This window comes from Ursus maritimus, unplaced genomic scaffold, assembly GCF_017311325.1.
Source record: "Ursus maritimus isolate PB19 unplaced genomic scaffold, ASM1731132v1 scaffold_2, whole genome shotgun sequence".
In the NCBI taxonomy this organism is placed as follows: domain Eukaryota; kingdom Metazoa; phylum Chordata; class Mammalia; order Carnivora; family Ursidae; genus Ursus; species Ursus maritimus.
Window position 1 is genome coordinate 78,909,859 of NW_024424452.1, and position 19,805 is coordinate 78,929,663.

The following is a 19,805-nucleotide window of genomic DNA, read 5'->3' on the forward strand; positions in this document are numbered from 1 at the left end:
AGCAATGACTTATGACCCTCAGGGAACACAGCCACTGTGCAGCCTCAGACCAGGTGTGGACAATACCTTGGGCTTGTGGGGCCATGGGGGTCTAAAGGTGGGATGGATGGAGGCACAGGATTGCTTGGGGTTGTTCTTAAGAGGCCACTGTTCTTAAAAGGTAATAGGACACTTGGCTGGTAAGAGTGTCAGAAAATGAGACTCTTTGGCCCATTAAAAAGGACTTGGGTTTCTGGGATGGGGTGAGGTTAATCTGTTTCCTCTGAAGGGGTATTGATGGCAGAGCTCTCTTCCCGAGGCTTCTCCCAGGGTCTGCTGTGAGAACCTGGCCATCCAAGGCAGCGACCAGAGCACGAATACCTGGAAATGAAGGGCAAGCCTAGGAGGCCAGGAAAAGAAGGCCCGGTGCCATAGCCATCTGACCCCAGGACTTGCCTTTAGGTTGGTCTTTTAAAACATTCCAGACTTTCCCTCCTGGGTGGGAAAGGAGGGGAAGGTTCAGGATGACTGGGTGGGAGGGAGCATGGGGACCGAGGCCCAGGCCCGGGACAACAGACACCACGAGCAGCTACATCCTGTTTCCTCCAACACCCTTCCCATGTTGCAAAGCACAGTACTCTCACCCCCCACCCCTTGTTTCATATTATAAAATACAAACAAATGACAGAAAAGGTCAGTGGGCCCACGGCTGCCCGCTGCTCAGAACCGCAGGGACCGCCGTGTCCTCCCCGCCGTGAGACCGTGCTTGTAGGGACGCATCTTCATCTCCACAAAAGGGATGGAGAACTCGTGGCCTTTCCAATGGTACCAGTTGATCCCCTGGGACGGAGAAAGACACGCATGTCAGGTCACCACCTCCCCCCAAGGAGACACCCAGCTTGAAGAGGGAGATCACCAGGAGCGGGGAAGCCAAGATGAGGATGTAGCCATTCCATTAATGGGAGGCTTTGCGGGGAAGCTTTGCTGGCCAGCTCCCGATACGGTCGAAGGAGCTGGGTCTCTTTCCAGCTTTTCTTTTTAAGCATGCCTGTGGCCTGAGTGTTCATCAGGACTGTACGTCAGGTCATTTCTTACTGCCAGCTTTATGTTGTTGGCTTTTAAGATTTGCATGCACCAGTTATCAGTGTTGACTTTCAAAAGCCCAATAGTATGTGAGCATTTTGCAGAGAAGGATTGGGTTTGACTGCTCACTCTTGATGGGAGAGGCAGGTAGTTTCCACCTATGGGTGACCAGCCACCTTGGTTGGCTCAGGACTGAGGGGTTTCCCTGGCTGCTGGCCTTTGGGTGCTAAAACTGGGAAAGTTCCAGTTGGTCCAGTTGGTCACCCTATCACCCAGCCCAGCCTGTGGACTTGTAGTCTCTAATGGGGAAACACAGTGCAGTTTATACTGGTTTTCTGATCTCTCCTTTCCTGGGACCCTTCTTTAGATGAGGCTGAGCCTCTGAAGGTGTCCCTGAAATTGATAAGCTCTCCATGGGATGGTTTAGATGAGGAAATGAAATGGAACGTACCGGGGGTCAAGGGACTTCTCTGGGTGAGTTCTAGCTCCTGGGTCCGGATGCTTTCTTTCCCTCCTCTGGCTTTTGCTTTGTCCTGCCCTTTCTCCAGGGCCTGCATTACTTTGCTCTTCATGATAGTCCTTTCTCAAGACTGACATTTTTTTTTTTTAACCAAGGGAAATGTAAGACCCACTTGTGCACTGAACACGTAAAGCTAAGGGACCGTGGGTTCCACAGCCCTGGGTCATTCATAACGGCGGCGAGCTTCACCTACCTGACTGTGCCTGGACTCTCCGTATTTCCCGTTGAGGTTGGTCCGGTGGCAGTTCTTATACCACCAGGCCCCCTTGTAGGACATGGCGCAGTTGGTAACCGCAACATCATTGTCTCTGTCCTCTGTGGAGAAAGGGCGTCCCTGATGATAGCTGAGGGAGTCCCCTGTAAAAAAAAAAAAAAAATGGATGCTTTCGTAAGGCCATCGATTTGTCCTCCTTTTGTCAGGATTGTCTGGACATTTGACCCACTCCCAACACACCTAGCCTCCACTTAAGGGACTTTCCATTTACCTCTCCCATTTCCTGTTTCCTCAGTATGGAACTCTTATTTCACCTTACCCCCGGGTCAGCTGCTTCCTCGCTGCCTTCTGCAACTCATTTCCTCATCCCTCCCACCTTCTGCTCAGAGCTCTGTCCACTCAGTCCACCTCACACCCCTCTCTCTTTCCTTTAGGCCTGAATTGGGCACCAACATACATGATTCCTTTGTCTCCAAAGGAGACAGTGATGAGCCATGATGACTTGAGTCAATCTGGGTTACCACCATGCATCCATGGCCTTCTCCATGGTTTATTAGGCCTGGTCAACCCTCACCCAAAACCCCACCTTCAGAACTTGGTGCACCATGCAAAGAGGGATCTCAGCAAGCTCAGGTTCCTGTCCATGGGAGAAAGCATGATGAGAAAATCCTAATCATGTCCGAGAGGTGGCTGGGAAAGGCAGGGCTGTATCTTGCAGAAGTTCACATACGGGGTAGACTATTTGGAGATGTGGTACGATCTCTAGTCTTAGAGGCAAACAGAAGTGATTGGCTGTTGTCTTGCTACGAGGTTGTGCAGGGGACTCATATGAATTGAGTGTTTGAGGCGAGGGATCAAACTAATTAGTTTATAATTTTCAGCTGAACTTTTGGTGGGACTTGTGGTTGGAGATGTCATGAAGGGGCTCATGCTGTGGAATGAATGTTATTGTAGATGCTTCTGAGGTTACTTTAAGCTAGGAAAGACCACAATTCTGGGCCATCAGTGGTATCTGAGTCCACATTCATGGTGGCCACTCCATGGCTTCCCACCACAGCTTAACTCTGAGGGGATGATCTTTATTCTATGAGGAAGCCTGATCCCCTCAGGGAAGTCGGATCCCTAACTCAACATATCATGTCTCTGTCCCATCCTTTTCATTTTCTCCTCCCAGGCTCCAAGGAGTCTGGTTTTGTGTCCATTGAGAACTAATCCCACTACCTGAAACTCATTTTTTTTTTAAGATTTTTATTTAATTATTTGAGAGAGAGAGAGTGAGCAGAAGGAGGGATGAGGAGCAGAGGGAGAGGGAGAAGCAGACTCCCTGCTGAGTGGGGAGCCCCACTTGGGGCTCGATCCCAGGATCCTGGGATCATGACCTGAAGTGAAGGCAGACACTTAACTGACTGAGCCACCCGGATGTCCCCCTTAAACTCATTCCTTCCCATTTTTTCCAGGTCCAGAAGAAGGTGGAAAAGATTTATTTTTTTCTTTTTCATATATATATATACACACACATATATATACATATATACACATATATACATATATATACACATATATATATGTATATATGAAAAAATGAACTATATATACATATATGTATATATTTTTTAGCATATTCACCTCCTCCAATCCTAAATCATATTCCTATGATTTAGCGTTAAAACTTCTTGGATTAATCCTACTCTCTAGTGACCCTTTCTTTACCATCAGTTCCACTCTGTTGCCTCTACGCACCTCCTATCTTCTCATCTCCTGCTTGCCCTTCTGTAATCTAGAATTTGCTCTCAACCGTGGCCGTGGAACAATGCTCTCCAGCTTCCGCTCCAATGTTGCCTGCTGCTGCCTTGGATAGATCCCAGCATTGGTCTTTATCTCCTCCCCAAATCCGGCTTCCCTTCCCATTTCTGTCTCAGACCCACCTCATATATTCAGTACATTGTCTGAATCTTGGTTTTTCTCTCTCAAACCGCTGTTCAGATTTATACCTTTCTCTTAATTCCTGACATTAGTCAAGTCTCCTATTATCTCCCACCAGGATTAATGCAGTAGCTGCTGGCTGATCTCTGTTCTTCACTCAGATTTACTCTATCCAGTTTATGGCCGTCACATTGATCTTCCTAAAACCCCCAAATCCAAAAGACTTGGGACCTACCATGGCTCCCCACTGCTCACCATAGTAAGACTGCTCCCCTGGGTTTATGGCCCTTACTCCACCAATCTTCTTTCTGTTTCTTCTGAACTCACATCCTGCCCCAGGGAGCCAGGCCCTCAATGCCTGCCCTCCCTCCATGGTAACTGCTCCTTCCATGACTTCTCTTCCAGGGTTTGCCTTCCCTCACCATGGGGACCCTAGTCAGATGTCCCTCCTTCCTAGGCCAATGAATGCCTGGTAAGCTGGAAGTGAGTACCATTTCTTTTGTGGTTCTTTTTAAAACAATAGATGTTTAGTTCTTGCAGAGGCCATGTCTTAGCCTCTTTTGAGTCCCTGTAACTTGCATCATGAACTTCTAGGGGTTGCTCAACAATCTCTTATTGATAACTTGATTTGGAGTTTTCAGCTCTCCAGTTAGAGTCCTGATGAGAGACTTAGATTTTTGTAGCCTTGAGAAATGGGGACAGGAGAAAGGGCTGAACATGGATTGGAGGCCATGGGATGGATTGTTGCCAGTAGGGCCAATAAAATGAGCAACAAGTCAGGATAAAGGCCAGGGGAATTGGGCAGCGGTAAGTGCCAGAAAGAAAGGATGGGCTCTTCCCCACTGGAGACCTTTTGGTCTAGAAAGAGCAACCATTGCGTAGAGTTGCCCAGAGAAGGGGGCAGCCTACAGAAGCCCAGGTTTTCATCTTTTGAGGAAAACGAACTGAATATTTGAAGGGAGGGGTCAGACTGTAATTAATTTATGATGATCGGTAAATTTGCTGGCAGAATTTGCCTAGGAGACATGAGAGTAGAATGCGGTGCCACGGTCCTGCCCTCCGTGGGGCCCGGTAGCAGGAGGGAGCTGCGGGAAAGGCAGCAGTGGCTGGGCCCACGGGAGGCAGAGAGAAGCAGAGACCTGGAGCAGGTGGAGGGGGGGAGGACGCTGGACAGGGGAGCAAGGGGGAAGGCTTGCTTTTCTTCCTGTGGGAAGAATAAGAACGGCTTTTCTATAGGCACAATTCTAATCTTAGGGAGGTATCGTGTCAGGTTTTGTTGAAATGATTTAGTCTGACATCTCGTTTAGTACACTCCATTTCAATGGCTCTTTTATGCCCAAAGTGTAGTACATTGGAGCTAACATTAGGGGCACCTCAAGCAGGTCTGACGGACTGCCATTGGGAATAATCTCCAATAAGAACAATAGCAAAGCGTGCCTTCCTACGGAGTAACAATACCTGGCCGAGAAGAGAAATACGTGGACAGATGCAGTAATTGGAAGGGCAACACCTTGATGATCTTCTTAATTCCAAGAGGCATAAAAAGGCTGCTAAAATTATACACTAGCATTTAGCCCTAAAATTGGAGTTAATGAAAGGACCAATAACTCCGTGTACCAAACAGTAGAATGTTTGGCAAAACAGGTTTTCATGGAATGTGCTATAATAGAACCCAGGAAACAGATCCGCAAAGGCTAAGCAGCAGACTGGATATTATGTTCCGGTAAAACTATTAATGCAACAGAGCTTATAGAGACGGTTGTCCTACTTAGTAGAAATGTCATAAAAATCTATACAGGATACGTGAGCCTGTATTTGGCTCTTGTGGAGGAATGAGAAGAAACGTGGCCAGTGAGGATCGTTCCAGGGCTCTTGCTTGCGCCTGAGGAAGGCGCTATGATGACTGCTGAGGGGAGGGGGTCCTCTCAGAATACGGAGGGGTCTGCTTTATTTCTATTAGTTGCAAGATGGTTTTCCTGGATGTCATCGCAGGGGGAGAGTTCTCGCCAGACAGTAGATGATTATGCTCTCGTTGGATAAGAGCCCATATTGATTAATCTAGACAAGAAAAACAATGCTTTGCCCTCACACTGCCCTTTATTTTTTTAACTTTAGAAGTTCTTTCGCTGCATTTGCATCTTTTTCTGACTACTCCGTGAAGGAGGGCAGGCATCCTTATTAGGATTTTCCAGATCAGGAAACTGAAGTCCTGAGACATTGGTTTCAGGTCACCTGGGTGGTTAGGGACAGCCGGCACCGGCGCCAGCGATCCCCCGCGCTCCGCCCTGCTCTTGGCTAGCAGGGAATTCACACGTTGTGGGGGCGCCGCCGCGGCCCGGGGCAGTTCAGGCTTCGGCCGCGGGGGGCGCTGGTCCCGCCGCCCGCCCACCGGCCGCGCCCGGCGTCCGCTCAGGGGCCAGGGTACCTGCAGTGCCATTGTAGCCCCCTAGGCGCAGCTTGTACAGATTTCTGCCGTCCTCCACCGAGAACTTGTCGTAGTAGGCGAAGGCAGCCTCCTGTCCGTCCCGCATATCCACGCGCAGCTCGTAGCGGCCCTGGGATGTGATCCTGTGTATGTTGTCCAGCCCTGTGGAGCAAACAGAGAATGCAGGGGCGCGGTCCCAGCGGCTTTGGAAATGGCAGGGAATGGGACTGTGGCCGCGCAGTGGATGTTTCGGAGAGGAGGGGGATCCGGATCGCTTTTGCCCTCGGCCCTTCTCAGGTCATTTATCATTTATCAGACAGACCCTGCCAGACTCAGAAACTCCTCCTTCAAAAAGAGAAGCCCTGGTCCACCCCCACCCCCGGCCCCGCCCACCTCAGCTCAGGGGTCCTAACATCCAGTCTTGACTCAGTAACAGACAAACCTTGAGCCTCGGGATTCCTGACCCTGTCTCCTACCACCTTCCACTCCAAACCACGGTGTTGGGTAAAAATGACAAGACAGATTACATGGGCTTGAATTCTTGGGCTTGAGTGGTAGGAAGCCAGAGGCAGAAACACCTATCAGAGGAGTTGAGGACCGGCGCTAGGGGTCCAGGAGAGCCAGACATCCTACCATCGCCTAGTAGCCTGCAAAAGGGATTCTGTTCACCTTGCATGACACTGCCTCGCCCTTTCTCAGCCTCTAGCCCTCCTGAGGCTCCCAGAGCCAGGTCAGGGGATATTGCCATTTGCCCGGCCTCCAGATCCTTTCTGTCGAATCTACCTGCTACAGTTTGCTTTGCCACCTCTGCCCTGGTCTTCTGGGTGGTTATTTTCACCCAGCTGCTTCTCTTTGGGCTCTAAGCTTCCCGGGCCTTGGTCTAATAGATTCTCGTAAGGTGAAAACCTCTGTGAGCCCACATCCTCTTGGCAATGTTTTCTCATATATATTCCCTTGTCCGCTTGCCCTGGTTGGCAGTACTCGAGGACTTTCTGATTCTGACCTACCTGCCCAGACTCTGAACGACTCGCCTTGCATTGCTGGTGATCGTCTGAGTCCTCCTGATCTCTATCTGCCTACTGAACCGAGGTCCTCTTGCTTTGCTATCATATGTGTATCTATTGGAGTATGCCATGAGGAGAATAAAAGAATTGCAGCGATGGAAGGGAATTTAGAGATTACGTAGGCTAATCTCTTTATGGAAAAAGAGGTTGACATCCACACAGGTGATATTATTGGCTGAGGGCCACCTGGATCTTTCTGCTTCCCTATCCTGGAGATCTAAAGCTTCATTTTGATTATAAGTTGAGGGCTGTTTGCTGTTCGCGGGTTGCTGACCCACAACCTACCCTAGACTTGTGCTTGTAGTGGATATACTGGATCCTGGGGGTGCTTGCCCAGAAGCTCGTAATAGGTGGTGGACATGTCCCCCAGCTGCTAGATGCATTGGCTGCTAACAGCTCACAGCTGCCTTCTTCTTGGATAATTGCCCTTGACCAAATAGGATTCACTTCCCCTTGGCAGCTACATTCTCCCTCCCCCATGCCCTGAAGCTGACCACCGTTAATGCCTGATGTGGGGGGTACAAAAGGCCAGACCCCTTGCCCTAGTGGGGACCAACTCTGAGGGACAATTCGTGCTCCAGAGCTTCCCTGAGAATCAGACTGAAGATCATCTCTCACCAAAACCACATTTTTGCACATTTTCCTCTGTTCTACCTTGCTTCCTCCATACCCCTACTCCTGAGAACACTCCCCTAATAAATCCCTTGAACAAGAATCTTTGTCTCTGGCTCTGCTTCTGGGGAACCTAAGTTAGGATATAAACCGTGAGTCATAGTTAGCCCCAACCTGAGTATTGCTGCCAAACTATAGATCACCAGGCCATGCCTCTATTCAAGAGCCCTCACTGGCTCCCTATTACCTATGGCATTATGTCAAGACTTCTTTTCCTCTCTCTAGGTACCATAATGTGCCTTCATTCAACCCACCTAACCTCATTTTCTTCTTTCCCTGTCCTGCACCTTTCCTCTGGTTGGATGGTTTCTTTACTATCCCATTTTCACATGTCAGAAGAACCCCTGCCTTCCCTCTTTTCTTGTCCCCTTCCCTCCTGCCTCCCCCACAAAGCTGACCCCTCCCCTCTCTGAGTATCTGTTCTCGTCAGTCGTTCATCTGTTGGTATAGTGTTTCTCAGTGTGGGATGGCCTCTCTCATGATAGGAGAAATACTTTGGGAATAAGGACTAAAATAACCTTAAACGTATAGGAGAAAGGTATTTCCAAGTTCTATTTCTTTCTTAATAGTGTAAGGAGAAACCTTAACTCGGATCCCAACCTTGACTCCCAGTCTCAGTTTGGTTCTAGTACTTTGCAGTGAAACACCCAACACTTGCTAACCTTCATTCGTACCACCCCCAGCAACATCAGGCTTGGAGCCCCCGTATTTAACTGTCATTTAATAATATTAATATTGTTTTCCCTTCCTTGTATGCATTTTTAAGTCTCCCTTTTATTTTGGCACATGATAACTAGCTTTCCATTTTGGGAAACGCTATGAAGTTTCTTTCACAAAACAGTCGATTTAATTAAATAAAGCAAGCGATATAGAGACAATTTAAGTGCAGGATAGTTCAGCTACTTCACAGATAATGTAAAAATCGTGGAAGCAGTGCACAGCGGCCAAGGTCTGGGGAACGTGAGCCCTGTCTGCCAGGTACCCCAATTTGTGTTCATTGCACTTGTCCCTCAAGCTGCATGCAAACTCCTAGAAGGTAAAAACACTTCCTATTCACTTGACTTCTCTCTCAATGTTCTTATCTTATAGTTTTATTACCTACATCAGCCAACCAGATCCGGGCATCTCCAGGCACTTGATAAATTCTTATCATTGATGGACCGATTGGAGCCTATCCTTTAAGTACCATCTCAGGCACCATAAGAGGCAAGGGATGAAAAGATGACTAAGATGTGGTCCTAGTCCTGAAAGAAGTTTCCATAGTATAGTCAGGACAGACAGAAAGAAAAATGGACACTGTGCTTTGCGCCCGCAAAAGAGAGAGTGGCCAAATTCTCCCATAGGCAGAGGGCGAGAAAATTGGGTGGGATAGGTTCTATGGAGGAAGAAGAGTTTAGTGGGTCTCTGAATATACACAGATGGGCACCAAGGAGTACGGGGAGGGGGGTGGTGGGCTGGGAGAGCGATCCTTGCAGAGGAAGCATTAGTGATTCTGAATGTTTGGAGTTTGGTGTTGGCGTGTGTATGGGGGTGGGGGCGAGAGGCGTGGGGTACTGAGTCGTGGGGAGCAGGCTCCAGAGGTAGATTAGAAAGGGTCTTGTACCTCAGTGAAGGGGTTTGGCTTTCAGCTGGTGGTGATGAGGAGTCACTGAAAGGGTTTACAGATGAGGTTAACCACTGCTCAGATTTTGGGTGTGAGGAAGACAGCCTCGTGGACAATGGAGTGGTCCCGGAGGTAGGGAGGTCAGGTAGGGACCTGTCTTGTGAGCATCCAGGAGAAAGACAATGAGGCCCGGATGACGTAGTGACCGGGATATAGAGGGGAGACTGCAAATAGGGAACCCGGTTATGCACCTGTCCCCCTGCCTCCCTGAACATATCACTACAAAAATCTAACGCAGAGGGAGATGCAGGTAATCAATTTACTACTTTCCGGGGTTGGCACCACTGCCACCTGCATGGATGGGGTGTGTATTCACCCTCCCACAGCAGCTCCATTCTCGATCTGCACCTCCCGCTTGTGGCAGACCTCTAGGAGATGGCAGGACACCTCTAAGGCTGTTTTCATTTTTCTCTTCCTTTGCCAAGTCAGGTAATAAGATTCCTCTGGGGAGCTGGGCAGGGCAACTCCCTCCCCTCTCTCCTGACCTGCAGGCTGGCTGGTGGGTGCCTGGCTTCTGAGAGGTGACCGGCCAGCTGGCTGTGTCCTGCGCCCCCTCCCCCACCAGGCAGCTCACTTCCTTTGTAGTTGCCTCATGTCAAGACCCATCAGCATACGAGACTATTAATGAGGATGGGAAGAGACAGAGCAAAGAGGAAAACACCACAATAAGATAAAAACAGATCAATAGTGGAGCCAAACAGAGCAAGAGGTACTGAAAGCAATTCACGAGCTGTCAACTTCTCAACAGACACGGCCTTTCTGATCAGCCCAGATGGACGCAGAAAGGAGAGAGACGGACGAAAAGCCAGAGGGTTCCCAGGAAAAGCATAAAGGAGGATTACCCAGCCAAAACTCATCCTCCAGGTTCCCGAAGCCGACACGGTATTCAGCCCACTTCCGGAAAAAATCAGTTTGGCCATTCTGCCGTCTCTGGAACACCTGTGGGGGAGACAGGGGGAGAAACAAAGTGATGCTGAAGAAAATAAACCCTCGTGAGTAAAATCGCTGTAACTGCGTTTTCTAGCTGCCATGACATAGAGGCTCAGATAAGGAACGTTGCAGTACAGAGCTCGGTATTCACACAGCCGTTTTCGTAAGAGATGCTCAGAGCTCTTCCCTTGAAGCGCAGACGCCCCTGATGAAGAGGCCGGGGTGTGATGTTCACACTAACATGCACCCCTGCAATGTAGGAAGGATTCAGGATCCATCTCAAGCCCCCCAACTAGTCAAGGGGAAATAGGCTTGGCTCTCAAATTAATCTTTTTGCAGCACAGAGTGCAGCAGAAAGCATTTCTCCCTAAAAGAACAGGACCAGCTTCAAATCAGCTGGTAACTGGCATCATCCTATCGCAGGCAAAGCAACTACATATCACTCACGTTCCGAGCTGTTTAAGTGCTAATTTCATTTAACCTCCAATGCGTCAGCCTCGGCTTCAATTTCCAATTATGCTTTAAGAAGGAGGCACAAATATGTCAGAAACATAAAAGAAAATGTCTCCCAAGAGTAGCTTATGAGCACAGCCACCGTTTAACTCCATTAAAAATCTATCCATTTTGCACCAAGAAAAATCCAGTGCTGTGTGTTAGCGGTGCTGGAAGGGAACCACAGGAGGGCAGAGGGGCTGCGTGCACGCAGGGACTCAGCTAATGCTGGACTACTCTAGGGTCAGGCTGCAGGAACTCTCCCGTATGCATAGGGGGCTGCACTGCTAGAGGGGTCATTTCTGAGGCTGTCTTTTCTCTTCTTTTGTGTTGCCCTGTTAGCTGTGGAAGGAGGGTGTCTCTCTTTTCCTGAACACTGGTGCTTCTGGAAGGCTGTGGCAGCTCTGGGGAAGAACCAAGGAGGCCTGGGAAGATGGGGACAGGGATGGCCTTGGTTACTAGAGATGGCTATCCATGCTCTGCCCCTCATCGGCTCCCCCATATGCAGTCGTCCCATAGACCTCCCCCCTGAAGCTCACCTCTTCTGGAGAGGACCCTCCTCCCACAGAGGACCCACCCCCTCTGTTCCTCTGCCGTAGCTGCAGCCTTCAGCAGGCAAGAGCCCTGGGCCTATCAGAGCCACTCCTCCCTTTCCCTGGCACCCTCCTGTATTAACTATCCTCGCAGAAGGAACAGTATTCCTGGGGCTTCTTCACTGGGCCAGGTCACTGCTGCCTCGATATGCGTCATCCTTCCAGTGCTTGGCCAAACCTATAACTGGGCTGCTGAGCAAGGGCCCAAGGCAATGAAGAGCCCCGACACAGACAGGTGGGGGATGGATGAAGACTGGCCAGAGGATGGTGAAATTTGGATCCATAGGCACTGAGACAGATGGACTAGACACCAAGGATGTTCGTGCGTATGGAGAACAGCCACAGGTACTTACAATCCAGCCACCCCCGTCGGTGGTCATGTCACAGTACACCTGTAACTTCCGGCTTAGCTCCCCATTGAGGAAGATGGTGTAAACCCCACTCAGAGTGTCTCCGTTCATCAAATGCTGGGCACAGTCTTGAGGATGAGGAAACACCCGGCCCCCTGCATAGGAAAAGAGGCAATTTCCAGAAAGGATCCTTTCTCCTACACTGTGTAATGACACTTTGGATTGGAGAAGGTTGTCGAAGGCCTTGTGGTACTTCATCAAGAGCTGTAAGAAATCTTTACTGGATCTCAAGCAGTGTGTGGGAACCCCGCATCAACCCACATTCCCCCTCTCTAACTGATGTTGGATTTATCAAACAGTATACAGTTTTAGGGATCTAAGGACCAAAGATCGGGGTTCACAGTCTGGCTCCTTCTCTTACCTATTTGTTTGGCTTTAGGCAAATGGCCTGACTTCCCTGGGTATCAGTTTTCTTAGTAATAAAATGGGGCTGATAAAAACATCCCCTCCCCCCACGAAGGATGAAAGCGTGTTAATGCAGCTAGTGGGGTTATTCAGGGGATGATTACAGCATGGGCCATAATAGATCACTCTAGGGCCCACCTTTCTTTCTTTTTCTTTTTTTTCTCAAGATTTTAGTTACTTATCTTAGAGAGGGAGTGAGTGTGCGCATGAGCGGGGGGAGGGGCAGAGGGAGAGGGAGAGGGATCAAGCAGACTCGGCTCAGCACGGAGCCCGACACGGGGCTCGGTCTCACGACCCCGAGATCATGACCCGAACCCAAATCACGAGTTGGATGCCTAACTGACTGAGCCACCCAGGCACCCCAGTAGGACCCACCTTTCAAAGGGATGACCGGCATTAAGCAGAACCTTCTGCCGTCCTCACAGCAGCATGAAGGAATGCCTGAACAAGCTTAGAGTTCGTAACAAGACGGATGTCTACTCCTTGCACAAAATAATCTCCTGATCAGGCTAAACAATCAAACAGCCGTGTTTTACAGTCCAGCTGAAGTTGAAGGAAAGGGCAGGGGAAATAAATTGCTGCTCATCTTTCAGAGAGAACAGCCCAATTTGTAGAACAATATCTAATTAGCTAAAAGAGAAGCTTAAATCATGTATCTTGAAGAGCTTAGCTTCGGGGCAAATTTTCATGCTTAGCAGGCAAGCCGAGAAGCAGAGATCCCACCGGAGGAGAGTTCAGGATTGCAGGAGTGGAAAGAGCAAGTAAAAGGGTGAGCTTGCCGTGTAGGGAAAAGTGGTTTGGGTGCTCTGCACCTATAATGAGGCTCAGGGTCAATGAAATGCGGTTGAGAGGTTTTGCATCCTTGAACAGCAGCAGTTACAAAGAGGCTGGTGGGGACCTCACGTGTCAGTCACCACAGTGACCCCTAGTGGCAGCACCAGCACGCTGTGGGTGTGCCAGAGGGCTGCTTGGAGTCAGCCGTGCGGGAGGGAGGTCAGAGCAAGTGGACAGCATAATGCCACACAGGGAAGGCGATGTCACATCCTCACTGAACGCCCTGGTCATCTAAGGCTCCTGTCCCAGATCATCTGTGAAGCGTCCTAGGAAGAGGTCGTCGGGGTTCAGCAGCTCTGTTAACTCCCAGCCGAGGGGCTGTCCGGCTGGCTGCCATACCGCGGTCAAGGTTCGCTCCCGTGTAAGGTAGTTCAGAACAAGGGCACTGCCTGCTTCAGGCATGGCTGCACCAGGGAGTAACAACACATTTCTATGGAACTTGTACTTGACAAAAGATGTTTCGTTTCTACTGAATTCTTGCAAAAAACTTTGAGAGAAAGGCAGATTGTTATAGATCAGACAGATGGCTATTTTGCAGACAAGGAAACTGCACTGAGCAAGATCGCACAACTTCCACAGGTCACTTGAACTCAAGTTTTGAGACCCCAAGTCAAGCGCTTCCTGCACAAGGAATGTGACATGTATACAGTTTACAGGAGCTACATCCATCCATACTGAGTTCTTGATCCCACGTATTCCTAGAGGTTACAATTACGTGCCAGGGGACAGGTGCGAGCGAGCTCCTTCCCCCCTCCCTGTTACTTGGGGAGCACCGTGATTATGCCCTGGCTCCCAGGCCTTTCTCCAGCTGGTCTCTGTAGCAACCCGTCTGTCTGCTTTCCTTTCTCCACTCTTCTCTTGTTGCCGGACTTTCTCATTTTATGAGATCAGCACAAAATGTTGTTGGGCTTCAGCTCAATCCTACCTTAGGCACTAAATAGTCCTTTTTTTTCTGAATCAGTTTAGCTCCTTAAAGGGGCCAGAACTCCCAACTTTTTTTCCAGTATCCCAAATGTCCCCAACAGAACATCTTCCTCCAAACCTCAAGTGACAACCTCATATAAATACAAGCCAAACGTCAGAATAGGTAAGTAAATGACGTTTTACAGGTTTCTTCACCTTGATGATGTAGATTATTTAATATTTAAGTTATTGATACTTTAAAAAGGTTCAAACACGTTAATTGCCTTAAAGGTAGACCTACCAAAAATAAATAGTGTAATTGAGATGGATTGCCCTGGAGATGGATTGCCCTGGAGAAGTTTTTAAATATCTCAAAAAATGTCATATAAAAAAGGCATTCGTGTTTTTTAAGTCAGAAAATGGGAATAAAATCAACTTAAGAAAAAAGGGGATTTAAGTGGTGTCAAAAGTTTGGATGAGATGAAGCTTCCAGACTGTACCCTGGGAGAGGAAAGGCTGTGTTTTGGTCCTTCTGGGCCCCCACACGGGGCTGGTTGGTGGAGGGGCTCACCGAATGTGTGCAGGGGTGATGCATAGCTGTTGGGTACACCTGTCTTACCTTGGACAGATTGCAAGGCCACCTGGTTGTTCCTAGATTTGATTTAGTCTGTGGCATCAACAGAAAGACAATCAACAAGCATTTTGCCGGTGCAGAATATCAGGAGCAGCGACTGGGATTTTCACATCCTGGGCCCTTGGAAAAGACACGTCTACCACGAAACCACTCTTCTCCACCTCTCTCTGACCCTCACTATTGCCAGAGTTTTGCCTCCCTCCACTAGTCCTTGATCAAATCATTATTCCTTTTCACCAGACGAGAGGAGGCAAAGGCTCATTAACTATTCCCAAATGGTTAAATTTATTTATTAAAATGCAGATTCCTGGGTTCTGCAGCAGGCGAACTGAGTCAGAATGTTGGGGGGTGACAGAAGATCAGTGTCTTACCAGCTCTCCTCAGATGAGTCTAAAGAGCAGCTGGATTTGAACCCCACTCTTTCTCTGGTACATTTTCCTCTTCTCAGAGAGGCCAAGTGGTGGAATTGGTAAGCTAGACTATGCCTCGGAGTGGCCTGGTGGGCTGCTTTCTCTGCATAGGTCCTATGCTCTAGTGACTAGATTGAATGTCTCGGTCTTTCTGTCTCTTCCTCCCTCCCCTCTTTTCTTCTCTTCTCTCCCTTTCTCCATTTCCTTTCCTGTCTTTCCCAGTAGGTGTGTCTTTTTATTTTTAAGATTTATTCATTTATGAGAAAAAGAGAGAGAGACTGTGAGTGAGCAGAGGGGGAGGGGCAGAGGGAAAGCAGAGAGAGAATCTCAAGCAGACCTCCCCCTGAGAACAAAGCCCGACATGGTCGTGGATCTCATGACCCTGAGATTATGACCCGAGCCGAAATCAAGAGTCAGACACTTAACCACCGCCTGAGCCACCCAGGTGCCCCCCAGTAGGTATGTCTTGAGTGGGATGGTCCCAAGATTTAGACTGGGTGGCATGGGAAAGAGAGGGAATAAGAGATTCTATTTATTCTTGAGTTTAAACCTTGTGTTCCAGTTTTCCCATTGGGTTCTGCTTTGAGGGTCGTTAGACCATGGCTTAGCTGATAATCACTGACTCTTGCTCTGCAGGGCTCCCTGGCATGTAGACTGTGATTTCATACATTCTTAGGAGATTGTCGGGACCGAGTTCAGGCATCCCTAGCTCTCTGGATGTCACACCATCTAATGTCATCAGAAGCTCACCTTTCACCCTAACATAGATCATTTCAATAATTCTTCCCAAGGCAGAAATTTTAGGACAAAGAGCTTTTGGACTGGAAGGCTTTTGTTTTCTTTTGTACAATAACTGGGGCCTGGCCTGACAAAGAGACTTTTTTTTTTTTTTTTAAAGCACAAGCTGTGGTGATTACCAAGTTAAGAGGAAAGCAATGCCAAGTGATCGGTACACTGAAATGTCTCATGGTTAAGTGTTTCTAGATGTAATTGTGAGATCAACAGGACTGGGGCACTCACCGGAAGAATTGCTCAGAAATTGGTTTGTGTTAGGCCTGCGAAGGCTGAGTGCTGAGTGGGGTGAAGTGAGCTACGTGACACACAGCACAGTCAGATAACCCCCAGGCGGCTGGGAGTGAAGGAGGAGACTTTTCTGTCCCCGCCCTATTCCTTACTTGTTTTATGTTCTTGGATGCAGTCTTTAAAATGGTCAGAGTTGATGGCTTTGGAGAGCATCTGCCTACTGCCCCCTCTTATGGCCTTAGCATCAGGACCGGAGCCATGATGGCAGCGCTTCCCTCTGAGGACAGCCTCAGCAGATCTCTGTGCACCTGCACGGCACAGTGTGCTGCTCCACAGAGGGGCCGGTGACTGCCTCTGGGCACCAGCGCTTAGACTGTTCTCCCCAGAAGTGGGTTTCTGGTTGGCAGGTTTGTGGAGGGCGAAGTTACCTGTTCAGCCCACACGGGCTGTGAAAACCTATCACTTTAACAGCATCTTCTTCTTCTTCTTTTTTTCTTTTTTGTTAAAGATTTTATTTATTTATTTGACAGAGACAGCCAGTGAGAGAGGGAACACAAGCAGGGGGAGTGGGAGAGGAAGAAGCAGGCTCATAGCAGAGGAGCCTGATGTGGGGCTCGATCCCAGAACTCCAGGATCACGCCCTGAGCCGAAGGCAGATGCTTAACTGCTGTGCCACCCAGGCGCCCCTTTAATAGCATCTTCTAATTCATTTACATGTTTATTCTTTTATGTATTCATTCAACGAACATATGGGGGCATCTGTTGGGTTTTAAATCCTGGGCTAAGAGGTAGGAATATAAAAAATAGAAGGACGCAGTCCATCTTTCAGGTTGCTCACACTCTGGTGGGAGAAACAGACATCTATCTTTCCAAATTTTAAGTGCTCTGGGAAAGAGATAAACACAGGGAACTACCAAAACGTGGAGGTGGGCATGTAGTGGAGCTTGGGGCTGGTGAGGGTGGGGTGAGCGGTGGAGCTTGGGATGGGGCAGGATTACCAAGTGCTAATCAGAAAGCACTTCTTATTTTAGGAACTGATGTAGAAGTTAACTACAAATTGTTGGGGGAAGGGTGTCCCAAATCTGCACAAAAAGCATGGCCTATTTGGGAAATTGCAGAGTTAGCCAGCAGCTGGGTTGGGGGGATAGGGAGAGCCTCAGGGAGGTAAGCGGGGACTGGATCATTCCATTCAAGGAGTTGAACCTTCTCAGGCAGACGACAGAATGAAGAGATCATTGATGGACTTTAAGCTCAAGTTTTTTAGACAGATTATTCTTACTGTGGGGTGGAGAATGAATTAAATGGGGGTAAGATTGGAGGTAAGACCCCATTCGAGAGGGAGTCTGGGAGGAGAGGTGACAAAAGCTTTTAAGGATGTAATGGGAATGGAGACTCAACTGGACAATAGACAATTTGGATGCCTTTACTCGAAGCATTTCTGAGGGAGGTCCTCAAGCTCTGCAGACCACCTGCCTTCTACCCACCTTGGGCAAATGCAATAAACTTCTGAATCTTCCTTTCAAAGATCAGCTGAAGGCACCCTTATACTAGGAGACCCAGCTCCATGGCATATTAGTTGGTCATAGACTGGCAGCTGTCAGCCTGGCCCCTCCCTGTGGCTCTTGATTGGACATGGCAAGGAGAGGGCTGGGTCATGGTACCGCCTCCTGACTGACCTTTTCCTGCCATTCTGACCCTAATTACATCCATTACCCATTTTTTAACGAGTGATTTTTTTTTATAATGTAGATGTGATCCTATCTCATCCTATCTCTCCCTTGCTAAAAACCCTCCAATGGCTTCTTCAGTGCAGTGGCTCCAATTGCAATGGCTTCTTGCAATTGGAAGAAAATTCAGAATCCTTACTTTGGCCTACAAAGCCCTGCATGCTCTGGCTCTGCCTTGTATTCCCCGTCCTCTCTGGCTGACTTTTTTTTCTAATCTGCTGAACATGTCAAACTTATTCCTCCTTTGGGATAGAGTAATTACTCCTACTACGTCTGGAATGCTCTTCTTTGCATGATTCACTCTCATCATTCAAGACCTGGCTCAAATGTCTCAGCTCAAAGGGAGGCCTTTCCTGACTATCCTAGTTGAGGCCAGAGTCTGCGATAGGGGAAGGAAGTGACAATCAGAAAATGCTTCCTCCCATACAAACTGTCCTAGAAGTTCTTTTTTTTTTTAAATAATATTATCACTACTTGAAATTGCCCTATTTCCTTCCTTTGTCCATTCCCAACTGCCTCACTCCCTTGAATGTAAGTTTTAGGAGAGTAGACATCTGGCTCATCTTGTTCATCACTTTATCCTCAGAACTTAGAACAGTGTTTGACCCACGGTAGATGCCCAAACAATATTTGTGAAGTGTATCATGCCACGTGAGCGCTACATCCACCCCTATGATTATGAAAAGGGAAATTCAAATTAGATTTTCTGAAAACATTTGGGACAATACAGTTAAAAATTGGCCAGATCAAATCCTGTGTATAGTTACATGTAAGGCCCTTCTATAGCATTCACAGTGCCATCTTATAGCCTTTGGCAGACAGTTTGAGGTTTGACAAAATCCACTGCCCTCTGTCCTATAGAGTGATCACACATCCCTGTCTTACTGAATAGCATAAACAATTATATGTAAGTAAATTTAAAGACTTAGATGAAACGGACCATTTCCTTGAAAATCACCATCTACCCAAAGTCACCCAAGATGAATGGATAACGTGAATAATATTGTAACTATTAAAAAAATTGGATCTGTAGTTAAAACCTTTGAAAAAGAATCTTCAGGCTCAGATGGCCTCATTATTCATTCTAGCAAACGTTTAAAAAAGGAACATCGCCCATTTTATACAATCTCTTCCAGAAAATGGAAGAGGAGGGAACATTTCCAGTCCATTCAGGAGGGCCAGCATTACCTGATACGAAAACCAGACAAAAACAGTACAAAGAGAGAGTAGGTTAGAAAGAAGTTTTGAAGTTCTGTTGTTTCTCCCCCATATTGTCATGAACTAATCATTACCTACCTCTTCACATGTACTTGGTTCCTCTCTAATGCACCTGTAATAGACACAGCAGCTGATAACCCCAAAGGTACATGAGATCACAGGCCAGAATACCCACCATTAGAGAGTAAGACTACCAAGAAAGAAAGACCACAGGCAGTGTGACCGCCATCACCTGAGGCAGAATTATTAGACTAGTGGGTCCAAGGTTAAATTAAGCACAATATGTCACCTTTTTAAGGAAGTAAGGAAGGATATTAACAATATGAAAAAAGAACAAAAATTCTGAATAATTAGTAGAAATATTAGGCATGAACATTATAATAGTTGAAGGTAAGAACTCCATGGATGGGATGAATGGGGGATTTAGACTGAGCTGATCACAAATAAATGAATTGGGTGATCAGAATGAGGAACTTCTTGAAAAGATTAAAAGTAAAGATAAAGAAAAGAAAACATAACAACAAAGTTAAGAGATTTGGAGGAGAGAATATACATTCCAACATCTAGCTAAAGAAGTCCTAAAAAGGGGAAATAAAAACAGAAAGAAACGTTTAAAGAGATAATGAAGATAAATGCCTTAGAATTAAAGATAAAACACCTCAGATTTAAAGGGCTTTCAGAGT

At 47.8% G+C, this 19,805-nt stretch overlaps 1 protein-coding gene across 1 annotated transcript in view; it reads right to left on the bottom strand.

The window, feature by feature from the left end:
- Positions 1-222: 222 nt before the first annotated feature.
- TNR (tenascin R) overlaps positions 223-19,805 on the bottom strand; it is a 79,938-nt gene continuing 60,355 nt past the window's right edge. The window contains exons 17-21 of the mRNA XM_040636241.1: positions 11,912-12,063; positions 10,386-10,482; positions 6,145-6,306; positions 1,776-1,939; positions 223-819 (exon numbers count right to left, since the gene is read on the bottom strand). Coding sequence (XP_040492175.1) covers positions 700-819; positions 1,776-1,939; positions 6,145-6,306; positions 10,386-10,482; positions 11,912-12,063 — 695 coding nt within the window. The 3' untranslated portion in view covers positions 223-699. The remainder of the gene's footprint in view (positions 820-1,775; positions 1,940-6,144; positions 6,307-10,385; positions 10,483-11,911; positions 12,064-19,805) is intronic.